Source organism: Schistocerca serialis, chromosome 5 (assembly GCF_023864345.2).
Source record: "Schistocerca serialis cubense isolate TAMUIC-IGC-003099 chromosome 5, iqSchSeri2.2, whole genome shotgun sequence".
Classification (NCBI taxonomy): Eukaryota; Metazoa; Arthropoda; class Insecta; order Orthoptera; family Acrididae; genus Schistocerca; species Schistocerca serialis.
The window spans coordinates 454,807,099-454,827,228 of record NC_064642.1 but is presented as its reverse complement, the minus strand read 5'-3'; the positions used below and the strand labels follow the sequence as shown (position 1 = coordinate 454,827,228).

Below are 20,130 nucleotides of genomic sequence, written 5' to 3'. Positions count from 1 at the left end.
ACAAAGTATTTTCTCTCAAGTGCTAAGCATGAAGTCTGGACATTTACCCCTGTAACTGTGAACAAAACATTCATCTTCAGCCTCTCACTGAGGACAGAACTGTGCTGTTCGGATATCATGAGTCCCATTTTGTTGGTAAAATTGTTAAAATTCCAATGAAGAAAACTGCAGATCATTGTCCAAAGTGTTGTGGCAATCCTTCTAAACAAAAGACCAAAGCAAGTACTGTGATAGTGGTAGCAATAGTTGCCAAATCCAGTGCAATGACCAGTGGAAATCTACTGTGCACATTGACAATAATCAGCCACCATGTGGTCCAGAAAAAACCAGCAGAATCAATGTGGGTGTGTTGCCAAGGACTGTCAGGTCAAAGCCAATTGAAAAAATTCCTGGCATGGCACTGGTTGGTTATCTGCACATGTGTGTCACTGGGCAGTCACCTGTTCAATTTTTTGCTTGTCAAGACCAAGCTAACCAAGCTATGTACAATGCTGGCATGCTAGCTACTTAATTCTAATGATTCCCGAAGTCTTCTAGGTAACAAATTCAAAACATATTGGTAATGATGGAATCATAACTCACAACTATACATTAGGAACATACATCGAAACCACAGCATTCTGAAGAGAAAAGCTGTTGCATTGTGCATAGTACTTGCAAACTACTGTGTTTGAAATTGATTTTGAGTTACAAGGCCAAGCCATCTGAATGTAATAACTGAGAAATCATAGTGATTGAGCCCGTTCAGTAGTCAGTGAAACTGGGTGACAATCAGTGGGAATTCCTCACAGTGCTTGCAAATCAGATTGACCAATTTGAAGACAAGAAGCTTCGGATCCATCAAACTCTGGATCATTTTCCATGTATGAGGGAAAGAGAGTATCTGCATTTGCATGCTGTTCCATAGAACGATAAAGAAGTTTGTACCAATAATTTGAAAGAAGTAGTGACCAACAATGCAGCTTCTGTGCTGTTCAATCATGCACATCTTTCATTGGGAGAAAAAGAACAGACAACGGCTTATTGATGAAATTTCCTGATACCATAGATTATGGCTAAGTCTTCCTCTTCCAGCTGACTGTAGTTGACCTGGGTCTTGTTCAACAGCTGAGACGTGAATGCTACGGTTGGGGCATTCAGTGTTGCTAACCTTGTGAGTTTAAACTGCCCCTTTCCAAGTGGCAGTGCATCAACTGCAAGTGCTACTGGTTTTTGTAGATTAAAATGAATAAGGCAACTAAGCAACACATCTTTCAACTTTTGAAATGATTGTTTGCATTCTCCAGTCCATTGGAAAGATACATTTTCACACCAGACACTATGTAAAGGAGCAGCAGTTAGTACTGCATCCAGAATAAATATGATATGGTAAGTCAATTTGTCCAGAATTGTCTGTAGTTCACATAGATTTCGAGAATAAAGAAATCTCCAGATAGCCTCTAAATGATTAATTAAGGAACAAGCACTGTGGGTGTCAATGAGATGTCCCCAGCATTTAATTTCAGTATTGGAAAAAAATGTACACTACTGTAAATTACACTTAAGCCCTGCATTGGTTGTTACACATTAAAAAAGAGACTCCAGATTTTTAAGATGGTTTTCCAGTGTCTGTCTGGACTCAGTGATGTCATCCAAATAATTTGAACATGACAGAACTTTCAATCTCACTTGTTCAAGAGATCATTGGAATAATGTAGAAGCAGATGTGGTTTTGAAGGGACACATGTGTTGACCACTATAACTGGTTTTGTTTGCTCGTCCTGGGGAAGTTGAAGGCTAGCATCGGCTAAATAAATTTTAGAAATAATCGTCCAGCTGCTAGGTGACATTAAATTCCTCAATATGTGGAAACGGGAAAGAATCAATAACCATTTGAGTGTTAGTTGCTTCTTTAAAGTTGGTGCAGAGCCTGCTTTTCCCATTCTATTTTCTAACAATGAACCAGGGGAGATGCCCTTTGACTAGCAGAAATAGGTTTCAAGATACCAGTTTGTTCTAATCTCTTGAGTTCAAATGCAACTTCATTTGCAAATGACACGAGGCACCGGATGTGCACAGTAATGCTTTAATTGAGCATTGTCTTTGGGCATAATACGCACTTGAAAATTCTTTGTGTGACCCAGTGTGCCATTGAACAAATGTCTGTATTGTTCACTCAAATGATGAATGCTGCCATGGGAAACTTGTGCATCAATAGTATGCACATTGTTCTGAATATCTAATTCAAACAAATCAAATGCATTGATGCTTAAAATATTGAGATTTGAGTGTGACTGAACTACTGTGAATGGCACTGAAGCAATGGTATTTCGATATTTTACTTGCAAAGTGCACATCCCAAGAACAAAGATACTTTCACTGTTGTAGGCTGTGAGATGCAGACATAATTTTTGGAGCTGAGGGTGTCCCAGTTGGGGCTGTGAGATGCAGACATAATTTTTGGAGCTGAGGGTGTCCCAGTTACTCATAAGTAGTTTGATTAATCAGTGTTGCTAAGGAACCATTATTCAGCTGAAATGGTGTAGAGTGATTACAAATCTGTAAAGATATGAATAGTTTGAGGTTTGTTCTCTGAATATGACTGTCATTTCTAATGTTTTTGTCTGTTTTGCAAGTGACCGAGCCTTTTGCTGTTTGTCTGTGTGAGGGGAACTGATTTAAGTTAGCCAAGTTTACTAATGCGTGCTTTGCTTTGCAATCCATACACAGTCCTTGTGAGTGTTGCTAAGAGGACTGAAGGGGAACAGAGTTTGCTTTGTGCTTCTTTTGCAGGCATGCACGTTGTGTTTGTCTGACGTTTGTCAGTGCTGGCATTCCTCTTGGTGGAGGAAACACTGTTGTGGTCACACGTGACATAACACTTGTCACGAAACTTCGGTGTTTGACTGTGGCTTGCAGCTGTTGTCAACATGAGCTACGCTGGGCAGAGCCCATTTTGATCTATGCCTGGTGAATGTTGCAACAATAGGCACATTAAAGTCAATATCTGCAGAGTCTTGTAGTTTCAGCTTTTAGTTGGTTCAGTATCCAAAGATGTTAGAGCTATTTCCCTGAAGCCAAGTAGTCACAAATCACAAACTTGTCGCCTGAAATGTCTGTTATATCAATTGATGCATGAACACTCTAGAACACATAAAACACTATACAAGGGTTAAAATATAAATGTATTTATTTACAATATATTCAATGTAAAGCGTACATAACTCTGTATCCCAGAGTGTCTCTGCAGTATCTTACTGCACTGTCATCCCTGGGCTCGGTGTGCTCAGAGAGTGGTTTGATGATCTGTTCTGCTACTCCAGTTGTCAGTATTCACTGGTAGTCATAGTAGCACTGTTGCCAAGGTAGGTTCATAAGCTACACACTAACTTTGTGCTAAGTTCGTAAGATCTCACTGCATTGTCATCCCTGGGCTCAGTCTGATGATAATTTGTGGTGGAGTTCACATTACAGACAGCAAGGTGATGTGAATTCAGCATCCTCTGGTGGCATGTGTAGCACCATGTGGCAGTGTCTGGCAAGCTCTACCTAGAAGTGCCTTGTCGTGGCCAATTTAATTTTTCTTCTGTGGAGACCCAAGTGCGCCAAGTGCAGTTAATGAAGACACTATCAACAATACAGACTGTATCTCAATTTGGCTCCTCTTAAGGGCTCTTGACAGAGAATACCAAATGAAGTTTGGGCAGAACTGTACATTGGTATATTTTTTAATATTTCCAAGGCCATTGATGTGTGAGAGTGCAATTCTATCTGCGAAACCACAATGCTATGGCATTAACAGCATCTTTCTTGCATGGATGGCATCACACTTTGCAAACTGCTCCTCTGCAGTAAAACTAAACTCACAGAGGCTTTACTCTTGTTATGAACATACATAAACAACATTCAAAAGATTTTGAAGAATTATTCCAAATCTGTAATTTTTGTTGACAGCATAATAATATTAATGAAAAGCCTTACCACAGGCCTACAACATATATCCCAGATGACAGCTGAACAGGCCATAATTAGTTTGCAGAAAATAGGTAGTTCCTTAAACTGATCAAAAAATGGAAAACATTTGCATGCTCCCAAATATGCTCTTACTTTACTTTACACGTGGCTAAGGCCTTATCGACCATACACCTGCTCTACGAGCCTCTTCCAATTATTTCTATCCAGGGAAATTGTTGTCCAATCAGAGTTGATGCCCATCCTAGCTGTATCTTCCCGGATATTCTCCATCCACCTAATTTGAGGTCTTCCTCTTCTTCTCTTTCCTTCTAATTTCTTAGTGGATGCTATTTTGGGTAGTCTGTTCTCCGGCATCCTTGCTACATGACCAGCCCAGTTCAGTCTTCTCTTCTTTAACATTTCCACAATGGTACTATGTTTGTACAGCTCCCGTAGTTCTTCATTTTTCCTTATCCTCCACTCCATGACATTTTCATCGAAGATTGGTCCAAATATTTTTCTTAGTATTTTTCTTTCAAATATCAACAGTTTTTCTTCATCTTTTTTCCTGAATGTAATAGCTTCACATCCATATAATGCTACTGGTACAATAGTTGACTGATAGAAACGGATTTTGAATTCAGTACTAAGTGATCTCATCCTTAAAATATGCTCCACTCTTTCTTATTTTCGTAATAACTAAGTGAGAAATATAATCAAGGCAATATATTTGCTACACAGTCTGTCTTGAGAACTTCTTCTTTAAGACAAGAAAGATAACACAGTGGTCAGCACATTGGCATCACATTCAGGAGAACTGGGATTCCATTGCCCTTCTCACTATTTAAATTAAGATTTTTGATGGTTTCTCTAAACCACAAAGTTCCATTGAGGATCACAGTCAGATTCTTTCCCCAATGTCATCTTGCGATGTGTCTTCTTTCTTCGAAGTACCATACTTTAAACTCACTGTGCATTTATGTTGCACTTTCAAAGGGGTAATACTACAGTCCTAGTTGTGTGTCTTAATTCTTTGGGCAAACTCATTGCAGGTTATTATGAATACATACTCCTTCACATATTATGGTTATTACTGTTTCCACTGTGTAACAAAAGTGGAAAAGATGAGGAACAAAACGGTTAAGATGGTAACACATGAGGTACCCCTACAGGACAAGATTGAGGAAAAAGATTAATATGGTGTGGACATGTGAATAGAATTGATGAAAAGAGGGTGCCTAGGAAGATGTACAAGGTGAAAATGGTGGCCACAAGACCAAGAAAAAGATCAAGGGAAAAGTGGCTAAAAGATGTGGAAGAAAATGTTCAGAAGAGAGGTGAAGACTGGGGGCTACAAGACCAAGGAAAAAGCCAAACGAAAAATGCTAAAAGATGTGGAAGAAAGTGCTCAGAAGAGAGGTAAAGACTGGGTCAGAAATGAAACAGAGAGGTTTTGAGAAGACCATGGAAGCTGGAGAGGTTTGTATTCAAACCCTGTCAGTGGCAGTATACTGTACAGGATTATTATTATTATTTCTTTCCTTTCTCAGACGTTATGTCTGGTTAAAAACGGAAAGTGACGCGGACCTTGATCAAGCGTGGCTTCCTTTTAACTGTACGGTATATGTTACATTGCATTTAGGAACTTTCGGGTAATTGAACATGTATCAATAATTACAGATTTCTGTAGTTGTATATATAAGTTTGGATGTAGCTGTATTGCGTTGATGTACAGGTGGATATTGTGTGGTATGACTCCTGTAGTTGATAGTATAATTGGTATAATGTCAACTTTATCCTGATGCCACATGTCCTTGAATTCTTCAGCCAGTTGGATGTATTTTTCAATTTTTTCTCCTGTTTTCTTCTGTATATTTGTTGTATTGGGTATGGATATTTCGATTAGTTGTGTTAATTTCTTATTTTTATTGGTGAGTATGATGTCAGGTTTGTTATGTGGTGTTGTTTTATCTGTTATAATGGTTCTGTTCCAGTGTAATCTGTATTCATCATTCTCCAGTACATTTTGTGGTGCATACTTGTATGTGGGAACGTGTTGTTTTATTAGTTTATGTTGTATGGCAAGTTGTTGATGTATTATTTTTGCTCTTCTGGGGTACTCTGTATTTGCTAGTATTGTTCATCCGCTTGTGATGTGATCTACTGTTTCTATTTGTTGTTTGCAAAGTCTACATTTATCTGTTGTGGTATTGGGATCTTTAATAATATGCCTGCTGTAATATCTGGTGTTTATTGTTTGATCTTGTATTGCAATCATGAATCCTTCCGTCTCACTGTATATATTGCCTTTTCTTAGCCATGTGTTGGATGCGTCTTGATCGATGTGTGGCTGTGTTAGATGATACGGGTGCTTGCCATGTAGTGTTTTCTTTTTCCAATTTACTTTCTTCGTATCTGTTGATGTTATGTAATCTAAAGGGTTGTAGAAGTGGTTATGAGATTGCAGTGGTGCAGCAGATGTATTTATATGAGTGATTGCTTTGTGTATTTTGCTAGTTTCTGCTCGTTCTATAAAGAATTTTCTTAAATTGTCTACCTGTCCATAATGTAGGTTTTTTATGTCGATAAATCCCCTTTCTCCTTCCTTTCTGCTTAATGTGAATCTTTCTGTTGCTGAATGTATGTGATGTATTCTATATTTGTGGCATTGTGATCGTGTAAATGTATTGAGTGCTTCTACGTCTGTGTTACTCCATTTCAATACTCCAAATAAGTAGGTCAATATTGGTATAGCATAAGTATTTATAGCTTTTGTCTTGTTTCTTGCTGTCAATTCTGTTTTCAGTATTTTTGTTAGTCTTTGTCTATATTTTTCTTTTAGTTCTTCTTTAATATTTGTATTATCTATTCCTATTTTTTGTCTGTATCCTAGATATTTATGGGCATCTGTTTTTTCCATCGCTTCTATGCAGTTGCTGTGGTTATCCAATATGTAATCTTCTTGTTTAGTGTGTTTTCCCTTGACTATGCTATTTTTCTTACATTTGTCTGTTCCAGAAGCCATATTTATATCATTGCTGAATACTTCTGTTATCTTTAGTAATCGGTTGAGTTGTTGATTTGTTGCTGCCAGTAGTTTTAGATCATCCATGTATAGCAAATGTGTGATTTTGTGTTGGTATGTTCCAGTAATATTGTATCCATAATTTGTATTATTTAGAATGTTGGAATAGTGGGTTCAGAGCAAGGCAGAACCAGAAAGGACTTACTGAGTCTCCTTGGTATATTCCATGCTTAATCTGTATTGGCTGTGATGTGATATTATTTGAATTTGTTTGGATATTAAGTGTGGTTTTCCAATTTTTCATTACTATGTTTAGGAACTGTATCAATCTAGGATCTACTTTGTATATTTCCAATATTTGTAGTAACCATGAGTGGGGTACACTATCAAAAGCTTTTTGGTAATCAATGTATGCATAATGTAGCGACCTTTGTTTAGTTTTAGCTTGATATGTCACCTCTGCATCTATTGTCACTTGCTCTTTACATCCTTGTGCTCCTTTGCAGCAGCCTTTTTGTTCTTCATTTATAATTTTGTTGTGTGTTGTATGTGTCATTAATTTCTGTGTAATGACTGAAGTTAATATTTTGTATATTGTTGGTAGGCGTGTTATGTGGCAATATTTAGCTGAGTTTGCTGTGTCTGCTTGATCTTTAGGTTTCAGATAAGTTATTCCATGTGTAAGTGTATCAGGGAATGTGTATGGTTCTGCAATGTAACTTTTAAATAATTTAGTTAGATGTGAATGTGTTGAGGTGAACTTCTGTAGCCAGAAATTTGCTATTTTATCTTTTCCAGGGGCTGTCCAATTGTGTGTAGAATTAATTGCTTGGGTGACTTCATGTTGCAAAATTATCACTTCAGGCATTTGTGGTATCATCTTGTATGTGTCTGTTTCTGCTTGTATCCACCGTGCATGCCTGTTATGTTGTACCGGGTTTGACCGTATGTTGCTCCAGAAGTGTTCCGTGTCTGTTATGTTTGGTGGATTGTCTATTTTAATGTGTGTGTTATCTATTGTCTGGTAAAATTTCTTTTGGTTTGTATTGAATTTTTGGTTTTGTTTCCTTCTATTTTCACTTTTTTTTGTATCTTCTAAGTCGTTTGGCCAATGCTTGTAATTTCTGCTTCTTTTCATCTAATTGCTCTATCGCTTCTTGTTGTGAGATTTTATCTAACCTTTTTCTTATAAATTGTGTTAGCTGTCCGATGTCTTTTCTCAGTTTATCTATTCTGATCCATAGCCTGTGTTGCCGTGCTGGTTTTGTGGGTTTCTTCTGTGTGTTGGTTGGTTCTGATCTCTGCCTAGTGTGTATGTTTAGTGTAGTGAGTGCTCCTATATAAATCAGTAGTTGTAACTCTTCCATAGTTGTATTTTCATTTATTTTGTTGTGTATAATTGTGTTGATAGTTGTTATTGTTGTTTTGACTTGTGGGTTATTTGGTGGTCTATGCAAGAATGGTCTAATGTCTGTATTTGTGTCTTTGTATTCTATATATGTCAGCTGAAATTTTTCTTCTATATCTAACATGTGTGTCACTTCGTGTTCTATTTGTGCTTGTTCTGGTGGCTGTCTCAAGATTTCGTTTTCCTCTGATTGTTTAATTGATGCGTGTTGTTCTTTGTTTGTTTGCTCTGGGATGTGTGAGTCCATTACTGTATTTTCTTCTTCTTCTTCTTCTTCTTCTTCTGATTGCACATTATTTTGTTCTAGTATTTGTTGTACTTGTTGTTTGATGTTTTCTAATTCTGACTGGGGTATCCTGTTATTTTTTATTATTACACGGATCTGATCAGCTAGTCGTTGTTCTGTTAAAAATTTTAGTTCTGGGTATCTGGTAATAAATGTTGTGTATACTTGTGATCTGTATCCGGTTGTGTTGGCTCCTAACTTTGTTGCTTGGTAACAACAGAACATTAGGTGTCAGTTAACTTCATCTGACCATCTCATCCTCTGTCTTTGTTTTCCTTCTAGGGTGGTTGCAGGAAGCATATCCTGCAAAACACCTCTATTTGGATTTAAATCATTTTCCGTGTGGCTAGCAGTGTCGTTACCATTGTGGACGGGCATAGGGTTCAAGCGTTGTCCCTGACCATGACAGCGCTTGTCCGAGGCTTCATTAGTTCTACCCTGAACCAACTAATCACGCTAAAAGGGGGGTTAGCCCTATTAGTGGTTTGTTCTTTTCATCGCCTTTTACAACTGGCAGAACATACTGGAGACCTATTCTTTTCCCGGGCCTCCATGGGTTTTATTATTATTGTTATTATTATTTCTTTCCTTTCTCAGACGTTACGTCTGGTTAAAAGTGGAAAGTGACGCGGACCTTGATCAAGCGTGACTTCCTTTTAACTGTACAGTATATGTTACATTGCATTTAGGAACTTTCGGGTAATTGAACAAGTATCAATAATTACAGATTTCTGTAGTTGTATATATACATTTGGATGTAGCTGTATTGCTTTGATGTACTGGTGGATATTGTGTGCTATGGCTCCTGTAGTTGATAGTATAATTGGTATAATGTCAACTTTATCCTGATGCCACATGTCCTTGACTTCCTCAGCCAGTTGGATGTATTTTTCAATTTTTTCTTCTGTTTTCTTCTGTATATTTGTTGTATTGGGTATGGATATTTCGATTAGTTGTGTTAATTTCTTCTTTTTATTGGTGAGTATGAGGAAAAGGATTAAAAAGGTGTGGACATAGAAACAGGCATCTCTTGTTTTGAGAAGCAGCTGAAAGAGTAGGAAACATGTCACCATTATTATTATTATTATTATTATTATTATTATTATTGATTGACAGTCACTTTTGATTGGCCTTTTCACATGTTTATGCACAATACATTTCATTTATTTATGTTGGGATCTCTGCACAAAGCATTAATCCTCTACAGATCTTCCTGCATTTTGCAATAGTTTTATGGTGTAAAGACTTTTATATGTACAAGGACATCATCTGCAAACAGCCTTATGAAGCTTCCAATATTATACAACAGAAAATTTGTATTTTATCATGAATGGCAACGGCCCTATAACACTTCATCAGTGTATACCTAAAGTTAGTTTTACATCATGTTGTTTTGTCTCATTAAGAATGAAAATGTTTTAGATGTTGTAGCTTACAAACAGACCTGACCTTATTGACACTGTCACTATAAGTGATCATGAAGTTATCATAGCAACGATGGCTACTAAAGTTAATAAATCCATTGGGAAGGCTAGGAGAGTTTTGTGCTCAAAAGAGCATATAAGTAGTTATTAGCATTCTACTTGGGCAGTGAATGGGAATCATTTAAGTCCAGTATGATGGATGTAGAGGAATTATGAGCAAAGTTTGAACTGATTGTAAATCATACTCTGGGGAGCTATGTGCCGAGTAAGTGGTCTACGTACAGAAGAGACCTATTGTGGTTTAACAACAAACTGGGATGTTGTTCAAAAAAGAACATGGAAATGTTGACAGGCGAAAGTTAGTAGAAACTCATGCATGTATAAAAAGATGGATTTACGAGGCATACAACAGCTCCCACCATCACACTATTAAGTCACTCATTGAACAGTCTGCTGTGCCAATAGAAGACAGCAAAAGGTAAACTGAAGTTTCAAATTTCGCATTTAAAAATCATTCATGCAGGAGAATTGTATAGATATACCACCATTTGACCATCATCCAAACTCCTGTATGCAGGACATAGAAACAGCCATCTCTTGCTTTGAGAAGCAGCTGAAAGTGTAGAAAACATGTGTCACCAAGTCCAGATGGAATCCAAATCCAGTTTTACTGAGAATACTCTTCAGCATTGGCCCCTTACTTAGCTTGCATTTGTTGTGAATCTCTTGCCCAGTGCCTTTAAGAAAGCACAGATGACTCTTGTATACAAGAAGGATAAAAGAATGGAGCTGCAAACTTACAGACCAAAAGAATTTAACATCAGTTTTTCACAGAATTCTTGAAAATTTTCTAAGTTAGAGTGTAATAAATTTTGTTGAGTAGAAAAGCTTCTATCCACAGATCAACATGGATTTAGAAAGCATTACTTGTGCAAAACTCATCTTGCCCTTTTCTCGCGTATACTATCCTTGAACCATGGATGAAGGGCAACAGGCAGATTCCATATTCTTAGACTTCTGGAAAGTGTTTTATACAGTACCCACTGCAGACTGTTAACGGAGTTCAAAATATATGGAATAGATTCTCAGATAGGTGACTAGCTGGAAGACTTCTGAAGTAATAGAAACCAATTCTTTGTCTGGACAACAAATGTTTGTCAGAGACAGGGGTAATGTTAGGAATGCCCCAGGGATGTGTGATAGCACTGCTCATGTTCTCCGTATAAATAAACTATCTGACTGATGGAATGAGCTGCAGTCTGCAGCTTTTTTCTGATGACAACATAGAGTATGGGAAATTTTCATCATTGAGTGACTTAGGATGATACAGGATTACTTAGACAGAATTTCTATTCAGTGTGATGGATGGCAACATGCTTGAAATGTAGAAAATGTAAGTTAATGAAGATGAGTAGGAAAAACAATCCTTTCTCATGTTTTAATACAATAATCATGCTGTGCTCTTTGAGTCAGTCACATCAATTAAATAACTAGGCATATTGTTGCAAACCAATATGAAATGCATGGTCCGGGTTGGTAGTTGGGAGCTCAGTGTTAGATATGTGATGGAGCCCCTTGCTAGCTGCAAGAAGGGGAAGAAATCCAGTTGTGCTCCATGTGCACTCTGAGTGTGGAATGGATCCTTTTGGTCCTTCTAGAACTTCAGTACAGAGCTCAGCAGAAGATCTGAGTCAGAGGCTCAGATGGTACTTTGACTGTATAAACTGGATATTTCTTGACTTGCATCATTAGGGTACAGAGGTGTTGGGATCCGCATAATAGATCAGGTATCTACTACACATGGGATGTGGATATGTAAGTAACAGGGGCTGTTGGGTGTGGACTGGGTATGTTTTTAGGTTAGAGGGTCTCAGAATGTTCAAACCGGGGGACAGTCACAGCAGAAGATGAGGGTAGACTTAGAAAACATCAATATTATGACCTAAAAACATTGGTACTATAATTATAAATTTGCTGTAGATGTGTTGGGAAGGAACCATAGCTCAAAGTGCTTATAGAAAGCACTGAAGCAAAAATCATTGTATGTAATGAAAGCTGGCTGAAGTTGAAAATAAGTTCAGCTTAAGTTTTTGCTATAGATCTAATGGATAGACTAAATTCAGATGTTGGGATAGTGTTTGTCACTGTTATAAGTAGTTTATCTTGAAGTGAAATTGAAATAGATGGTTGCTGTGAGTTAGTACAGTTGGAAGTTATGCTCTGCAGCTGAAATAAATTAATGATTTATTTCTTTTATCAGGTGATGCAGTTGAGGAAAGATTCGAGGAAAATTGAGTTGCATTTCAGACAGGTATCTGACTCATACAATTATAGTTAATGGCGGCGTCAACCTACCCTTAATATTTTGGATAAAGACATGTTTAAAGTTGGTGGTAGGCATAATAGATTGTCCAAAGTTGCACTAAATGCTTTCTCCACAAATTATTTTGAGCAATTAGTTCATGAAGTTAAATGGTTATGATAGCATACTAGACCTTTTAGTGACAAACAGTCAAGAGCAAATAAGAGAGTGATGATGGATACATGAATTAATGACTTTGAGGTCATTGTATCATGACTGAATACTGTAACATCCAAACCCACCAAAAATAAATGCAAATACACTCCTGGAAATGGAAAAAAGAACACATTGACACCGGTGTGTCAGACCCACCATACTTGCTCCGGACACTGCGAGAGGGCTGTACAAGCAATGATCACACGCACGGCACAGCGGACACACCAGGAACCGCGGTGTTGGCCGTCGAATGGCGCTAGCTGCGCAACATTTGTGCACCGCCGCCGTCAGTGTCAGCCAGTTTGCCGTGGCATACGGAGCTCCATCGCAGTCTTTAACACTGGTAGCATGCCGCGACAGCGTGGACGTGAACCGTATGTGCAGTTGACGGACTTTGAGCGAGGGCGTATAGTGGGCATGCGGGAGGCCGGGTGGACGTACCGCCGAATTGCTCAACACGTGGGGCGTGAGGTCTCCACAGTACATCGATGTTGTCGCCAGTGGTCGGCGGAAGGTGCACGTGCCCGTCGACCTGGGACCGGACCGCAGCGACGCACGGATGCACGCCAAGACCGTAGGATCCTACGCAGTGCCGTAGGGGACCGCACCGCCACTTCCCAGCAAATTAGGGACACTGTTGCTCCTGGGGTATCGGCGAGGACCATTCGCAACCGTCTCCATGAAGCTGGGCTACGGTTCCGCACACCGTTAGGCCGTCTTCCGCTCACGCCCCAACATCGTGCAGCCCGCCTCCAGTGGTGTCGCGACAGGCGTGAATGGAGGGACGAATGGAGACGTGTCGTCATCAACGATGAGAGTCGCTTCTGCCTTGGTGCCAATGATGGTCGTATGCGTGCTTGGCGCCGTGCAGGTGAGCGCCACAATCAGGACTGCATACGACCGAGGCACACAGGGCCAACACCCGGCATCATGGTGTGGGGAGCGATCTCCTACACTGGCCGTACACCACTGGTGATCGTCGAGGGGACACTGAATAGTGCACGGTATATCCAAACCGTCATCGAACCCATCGTTCTACCATTCCTAGACCGGCAAGGGAACTTGCTGTTCCAACAGAACAATGCACGTCCGCATGTATCCCGTGCCACCCAACGTGCTCTAGAAGGTGTAAGTCAACTACCCTGGCCAGCAAGATCTCCGGATCTGTCCCCCATTGAGCATGTTTGGGACTGGATGAAGCGTCGTCTCACGCGGTCTGCACGTCCAGCACGAACGCTGGTCCAACTGAGGCGCCAGGTGGAAATGGCATGGCAAGCCGTTCCACAGGACTACATCCAGCATCTCTACGATCGTCTCCATGGGAGAATAGCAGCCTGCATTGCTGCGAAAGGTGGATATACACTGTACTAGTGCCGACATTGTCCATGCTCTGTTGCCTGTGTCTACGTGCCTGTGGTTCTGTCAGTGTGATCATGTGATGTATCTGACCCCAGGAATGTGTCAATAAAGTTTCCCCTTCCTGGGACAATGAATTCACGGTGTTCTTATTTCAATTTCCAGGAGTGTATATCTATTTAAAGAAGCAGATAAAAATTCACCTAATGCCTTCCTAAGAGACTGTCTCCATTCCTTTGGGACTAACTAAGTAAGCAGTAGCCAAGTGTGACTCAGATTCAAAGAAATTGAGCAAATTAATAAGAAACAGAACAGATCCCATCTAGCACAGAAAACATGTGAAGACACTGTTAAGGAGGTCATTTCAAGAAGGAATGCAAAATTTCCAAGAATGACAATGCTGTTCAGTTGCTTGATACTTAGTATGGACGTCAGTCTGAGATGCTTCTAATAGTTTCCACAATGAAACCCTATCTTGTAATATGTCAAAAAATCCAAAGACATTCTGGTCTCATGTAAAGCATACCTGCAGCAAAAAATTGTCAATACCTGCACATTGTGGCAGTGTGTCTATGTTACCAATGATACTTCCACTGAAATTGTTTGGTGTTGACTGCTCAGACAATCTGTAGTTTGTTTCTTGGCATGGTGCATAGTCACAAATATTTTTCTACTTTGCTTAACATTTCTCTCATGAGCTGAAGTAATAGATGCTATAACAGCCTTACAGTCACAGATCCCATCTTCTATGTTATCGGAATCAACAAGTTTGGGTTTGTTAACTACTAGATCTAAAATGCTGCTCTCATGAGTCAGTTCTCTTACATACTACTCAAGGCAAATTTCAGTAAAGATGTTTAGTACAATATCACTCAAATAGCTATCCAGTCCATAGCAGGTAAGCTGAAATTACTGCAACATGATTGGGACATTTATGTGCAGTATTCCACAGGTTTTCTCTGCAGCCATCTTTCATCGCAGCTTCTGAAGCGAATGCTCTATAAAAGCACCTGATTACTAAGTTTGACCTGCCTTCCATGCTTACCTACAATCAGATTATTTAGCATTTGGAATAACTTATAATCTCAATATGTACTATAAAAATCTTTACATACCTAAGGTGTTCAGTCTATCCGTGGAATATATATTCCAATAATAATTTCTCATTTCATCCAGTTTTCTGTGTTATTATGAGACTTATTCTGGGAATTTGTCATGGGCTGCATTTAACTAGTATTACATTAACATTATTAGTTTTTAATCTACAAGGATTGATGTTCCCTGCTACAATTATTTGCCTGTCGTACTCCTGTCTCTGAGTACTGCACATAATTAATCATTGAGCCACACATACTATTCTACATTAGGAGCTGCTTCCTGTGTTTAGTATATGCCTGATTTCAGAGAAGGCCACTGTAATTATCCACCCAATAGCAGAGGTCAAGAAATCCATAAATTTATGCCCTTCACTTGGCCCAAAACCACAACTGTTACAGTCTTTGGGTATGGTGCTGCATATCATAAGCGGCACTTCCACCCCACATGCAAGGCTGGCTGCTTGCACCAGTTCATCCAGCCATCTAAAGGAAATGAATGTGGCTTCTGAACCCAGCAGCAATCATCTTTTATCCCAACGTGAACTACGATTATATTTGAATGAAAAATTGTTGAAGTGTAGGACTCCGAGGAACACTACAAATAAAATAAAATTTATGGTTAAACTGTAAGTCATTACTTTAAGAAGGATCTGGAGGGACTGTTCAGACTACTGATACAGAATGTTTTTGCTCCTTTGCTCATGTAGACACCTTCACTTCACCAATTTTGAATGCTATGGAAAGTTTAATGTCGTGTTTGGGTTGTTAACAATGATGAGAAAGGAATGGTGGAGGCTGAAATCTGGTGCTGGCACACAGCTTGCTCTTTCCAATTAATGCATTGGAAGTTACTCAGTGTAAACTCTACAACTGATTTGCGTATAATCTTACTCCATGAAACAGTGCAGAAAAGTTTATTAGGATTTAACTTAGGATGTTGGTCTAAGCTTCAACACACATGTCCACACGTTATACTGTGAATTGAAATAATTACACACACAATACTAGAAATGTCAATTATGAACTCCAGTATCAGTTACATAAATAGAGACTAAAATATACAGCTTTTAGAACTGTGATTTTAAAATATCCTACCTCAGTAGAAATATAATTTAAGCGTTTGTGGGATTATGAGCATCGCTAACCAGAAAAAATAACTTGCATTCTTATCTCTGATGGTTGACGGTAGCAGGGCAGTTTGCTCTGTGACTCAGGTTTGTTATGTCGTGTCTCCTTGTATATATTGAGTTACTATAAAATGAAGTGTCTTGTGAACTCGTACCATTGTGGCATCTATCATTCACTATCAATGTGCACCAGAGTTCTACACATTCTTTTCTTGTTTATTGTTATGCTCCAGGATATTTGGTATACATTCTAATGCTACAGAACATACTTTGCAGTAGTTATGAACTAGTGTTATCTCTCTTTTAGGTCTAAATGGACATCTGTTGTTGGACTGGAAATTCATGCTCAAATTTTATCAAATTCAAAGCTGTTCTCTGGAGCAGGAACTGAATTTGGGCTGCCAGTTAATACAAGTGTTTCACTGTTTGATGCAGCTATTCCAGGAACTCTTCCAGTAAGAAATACTTTTCATTTTTTATATACTTCTATGAGAATATTTTCATTGTCAGTAATAGTCCAATTGTAATTTTGCAGGTTCTGAATCGCAGATGTGTTGAAGCAGGTGTACTGACAGCTTTATCCTTATCATGTAGGATAAATGCAATGTCACTGTTTGATCGTAAACATTACTTTTACTCTGATCTTCCAGTAAGATATATCAATTTATTAATTATTTTGACATTAATGCATGTTAGCATTTTTAAGTGTCAAGATGGTGTACTCAGTAGCGAAACAAAGCAGTAGGCTCTGCCAGATATATCGACTCTTAGACAGTGTGTCTAATAGTGTATTTTAATATGGCAGAATGCCATCTTAGGCAATTTATAACACTTAAAACACTTGATAATGGCATTTTGAAGCTGAAATCATGATTGTGTAAGTGTAATGTAATGCTGTAAATAAACAACAGTCTAATGGCAGAATTGACTTTAAAGAAATTGGATAATTTATTCAAGAGAAAGAGCATCATAAACTGAGCAAGTTAATAATGTGTTGGTCTACCTATGGCTCTTACACAAATGTTATTTGGCTTGGCACTGATTGATAGAGTTGTTGGATGTCCTCCTGAAGGATTGGGTGCAAAATTCTGTCCATTTGACGCATTAGATCATCAAAATCCTAAGGTGGTTGGAGGGCGACAAATATAAACAAATGCCTACAGTGCAGACTACCACCAGTGCGTCTCTGCCCAGTCACCAACTTGGGCCTGCCAGTCAAAATAATGTGAGTCAACTGGACACTACACCTGACCATGCAGACTGCCTCTGCAGATTTCACACTCGCTTCAGCTATGATGCACTTATGTTGCATTCAGACTTGTTCATGCGCAAACTGATCTCATGGCTTGGTACCGGTGCACCAGGTTGCTTATCCTCTTCAAGTTACCACAGATTACCACTTCGTGATAGTGCCTGCACATCTCATCTGCGACCGGATGGCTCTTGCCTCTTTGTTTATGATGTGCAACTAAAATCTTACCTTCTAGCCAACAATGGAGCCGATGTCAGCATGATTCCACTGTCTTTTGCTCCTGCTACATTTTCACAGTTCCACACATCCAATGACTCCGTGATACTGGTGACTGGCACTGCATCGATCGCTCTTGATTGTTGCAGCCACACACCTATGCCCCGGATCTTCTTGGTGGCTGAAACAGTGGAACCTGTCATATAGTCTGTTGGTAAACTCAAGAACGAGCAAACGAGTGCCCTCTCTGCCTACCCAGGTACATCAAAAGGTGCTTCTACAGGCTGTTTCGTAACATAGTACTGCCCCTGCCATGGCGTGTGCTTTAAATCTGTGGCAACACCGTGTACAGATACATTCTGGCAATGTTTATTTTTAGATAAATGGATTAAGAACATAAGGAAAAAAAAGACAATAGATTATTCTGAAATACAACATTATAGAGTAAAAAATATTAATGAAGGAATAGAAGTTGGGATTCTATTAAGACGTAGAACCGAATGCCTGTCCATGTGAATTTACTTTCCTCTACTGCTACTTGTAAAATGAACCCCATATTGTGCAATCAATCTGTAGAATTTAAGGCTTGTTCTTACTCTGTGTTTCTACTAAAAAGTAGAAGTTTTCTTTGAAGTGCAAGAAATTTATAATTTCACATGTTGCATTAGTCCTATTCACACTACTTTTTTTGTCACTGTCTTCATGGAAATGTCTGGAAAGTAGCCGTAAGGTGTTATGCATATTGGGCATTTAGTCTATTGTCAGCTGCCTAAAATGTTACATATGTTTTGGTAGTATCAACAATTATTTGTTTCGCATATAAATAGATTAGAAAATCTTTATTAAACTTTTTTATAAGAATGGAATAAAGTATCAAATTTTTAGGAATGTTAAATATTGCTTTTGGTGAGTCTGCTATGAGTAAAACAAGGCCATACAAGTAGTATAAATTTCAAAGCAGGCCTTAAAGAACAGTGGTTTTACAAGAATGGATGAGATTGAAAATGGATAGTTGAGAGAGCTATAAACTATTCCGAAGAAACAGTTCCAAGTGTTTTGGGTATTGGAAAAAGTACTGGCATAAGTGTATAGTATGTAATGGGGAATATTTAAAAGAGGATAACATTGCTTTAGATTAAAAAATAAAGTTCTTACCAAAAAATACAAATTAATCTGTGAATGCACCTCGTACATCAAGCTTTTTATAGAAGCCCAGAATCGGTGTACATGTTTCAAAGGAAATGTCAGCAGTGTTTAGGACAGCTATTGCATATATGTTTTAAGAATATGTCTTAGAATTAGGTGAGTAAATTAGGTGAGTAGAAACTGAGATAGAGATTTAGTGAGAGAATACATTAAAATGCTGCTGTTCCATGGGATCATATTCTATTATCAAAAAATTAATTAATTTTCCTGTGAAGTTCTTACATTATTGTTGATTTTGTACAACTAGTGATAAAGGTATTTATTGGTTTGGAACATATTTGACTGCATTTATCTTGGAAAACAGTTTAGCACTTTTGCTACCTTTTATTCGAGGATGTAGTTGGAGGTTTGTTATGCTCCTTGTTGTGATGTGAAGTGTTGTCCATAACAACTACACAGTTTGGCAGATTCAGAGTTACTTTAGTCGATATCCAATTTGAATAATTTTCGTAGTTCATTTGCCCATGATAGTCCCCAGTTGCACGTCCCACTTTATCCACTTAATAAATTAACTGTGCATTGGGTAAAAACCCATCTTTTGATCCAGTATTGACTACAATGATCCTATTGCTTCCACTAACATTGTCCATAATGCCATCAACACCAGGACCCTGCCAACATTTTGTTGTTGTCCACACAAGTTTCATCAACATAAAAGAAGTGTCTGCGTAGCTCCCTTAATTTCCTCGCTTGCATCAAGTACTTATATCACCAGTCAATTATATCCATTCTCTGTACCAAAGTCTTTCACTTATGTACAGATCTTTTACAGATAAATCCCATTTCACGCAGTGTCTTGTGTGAAACATCTTTTTGTGAACGAAAATGGATCTTTTGTTTTATGGCAGTAAGTAATTTCCTTAATGTTGGCACTATTTTTTGATTTATGCAGAAGTCCTCCATCTTTTGTCGAATTTCCTCCCAAAATTGTTAGTTTTCCTTCATGGCGATTCCAGTAACGGTGTGGTTTATTTTCACAGTCCTTCCCCACGAATCGTATTGTGACAAGACTGACATTTGCATAAATTGCATCTCTTTGATTGGGATTGGTAATATTAGCCAAGAGCTCTTGTTGTGTCGCCTCTTTAACATTCACTGTAATATGATTAGGGACAATCAAACGCTCATTACTCCACAAATACCTCTTTTTCCTATTCTGCACATTTTCTTGTAATACAGGATGATTATCCATGACTTTTGGATACCGAAACATATCAGGAAGTATACAAAGTTAACTGACTAATGCTGGCAATTAAGGTCCCATGAACAGAAGCAACTTATG

At 38.5% G+C, this 20,130-nt stretch overlaps 1 protein-coding gene across 1 annotated transcript in view; it reads left to right on the top strand.

The window, feature by feature from the left end:
- The window catches only part of LOC126481072 (glutamyl-tRNA(Gln) amidotransferase subunit B, mitochondrial), a 124,471-nt gene that overhangs the window by 44,138 nt on the left and 60,203 nt on the right, over window positions 1–20,130 (top strand). Inside the window, exons 2-3 of the mRNA XM_050104558.1 lie at window positions 16,482–16,629; window positions 16,710–16,823. Of these exons, the coding sequence (XP_049960515.1) occupies window positions 16,482–16,629; window positions 16,710–16,823 (262 nt within the window). The remainder of the gene's footprint in view (window positions 1–16,481; window positions 16,630–16,709; window positions 16,824–20,130) is intronic.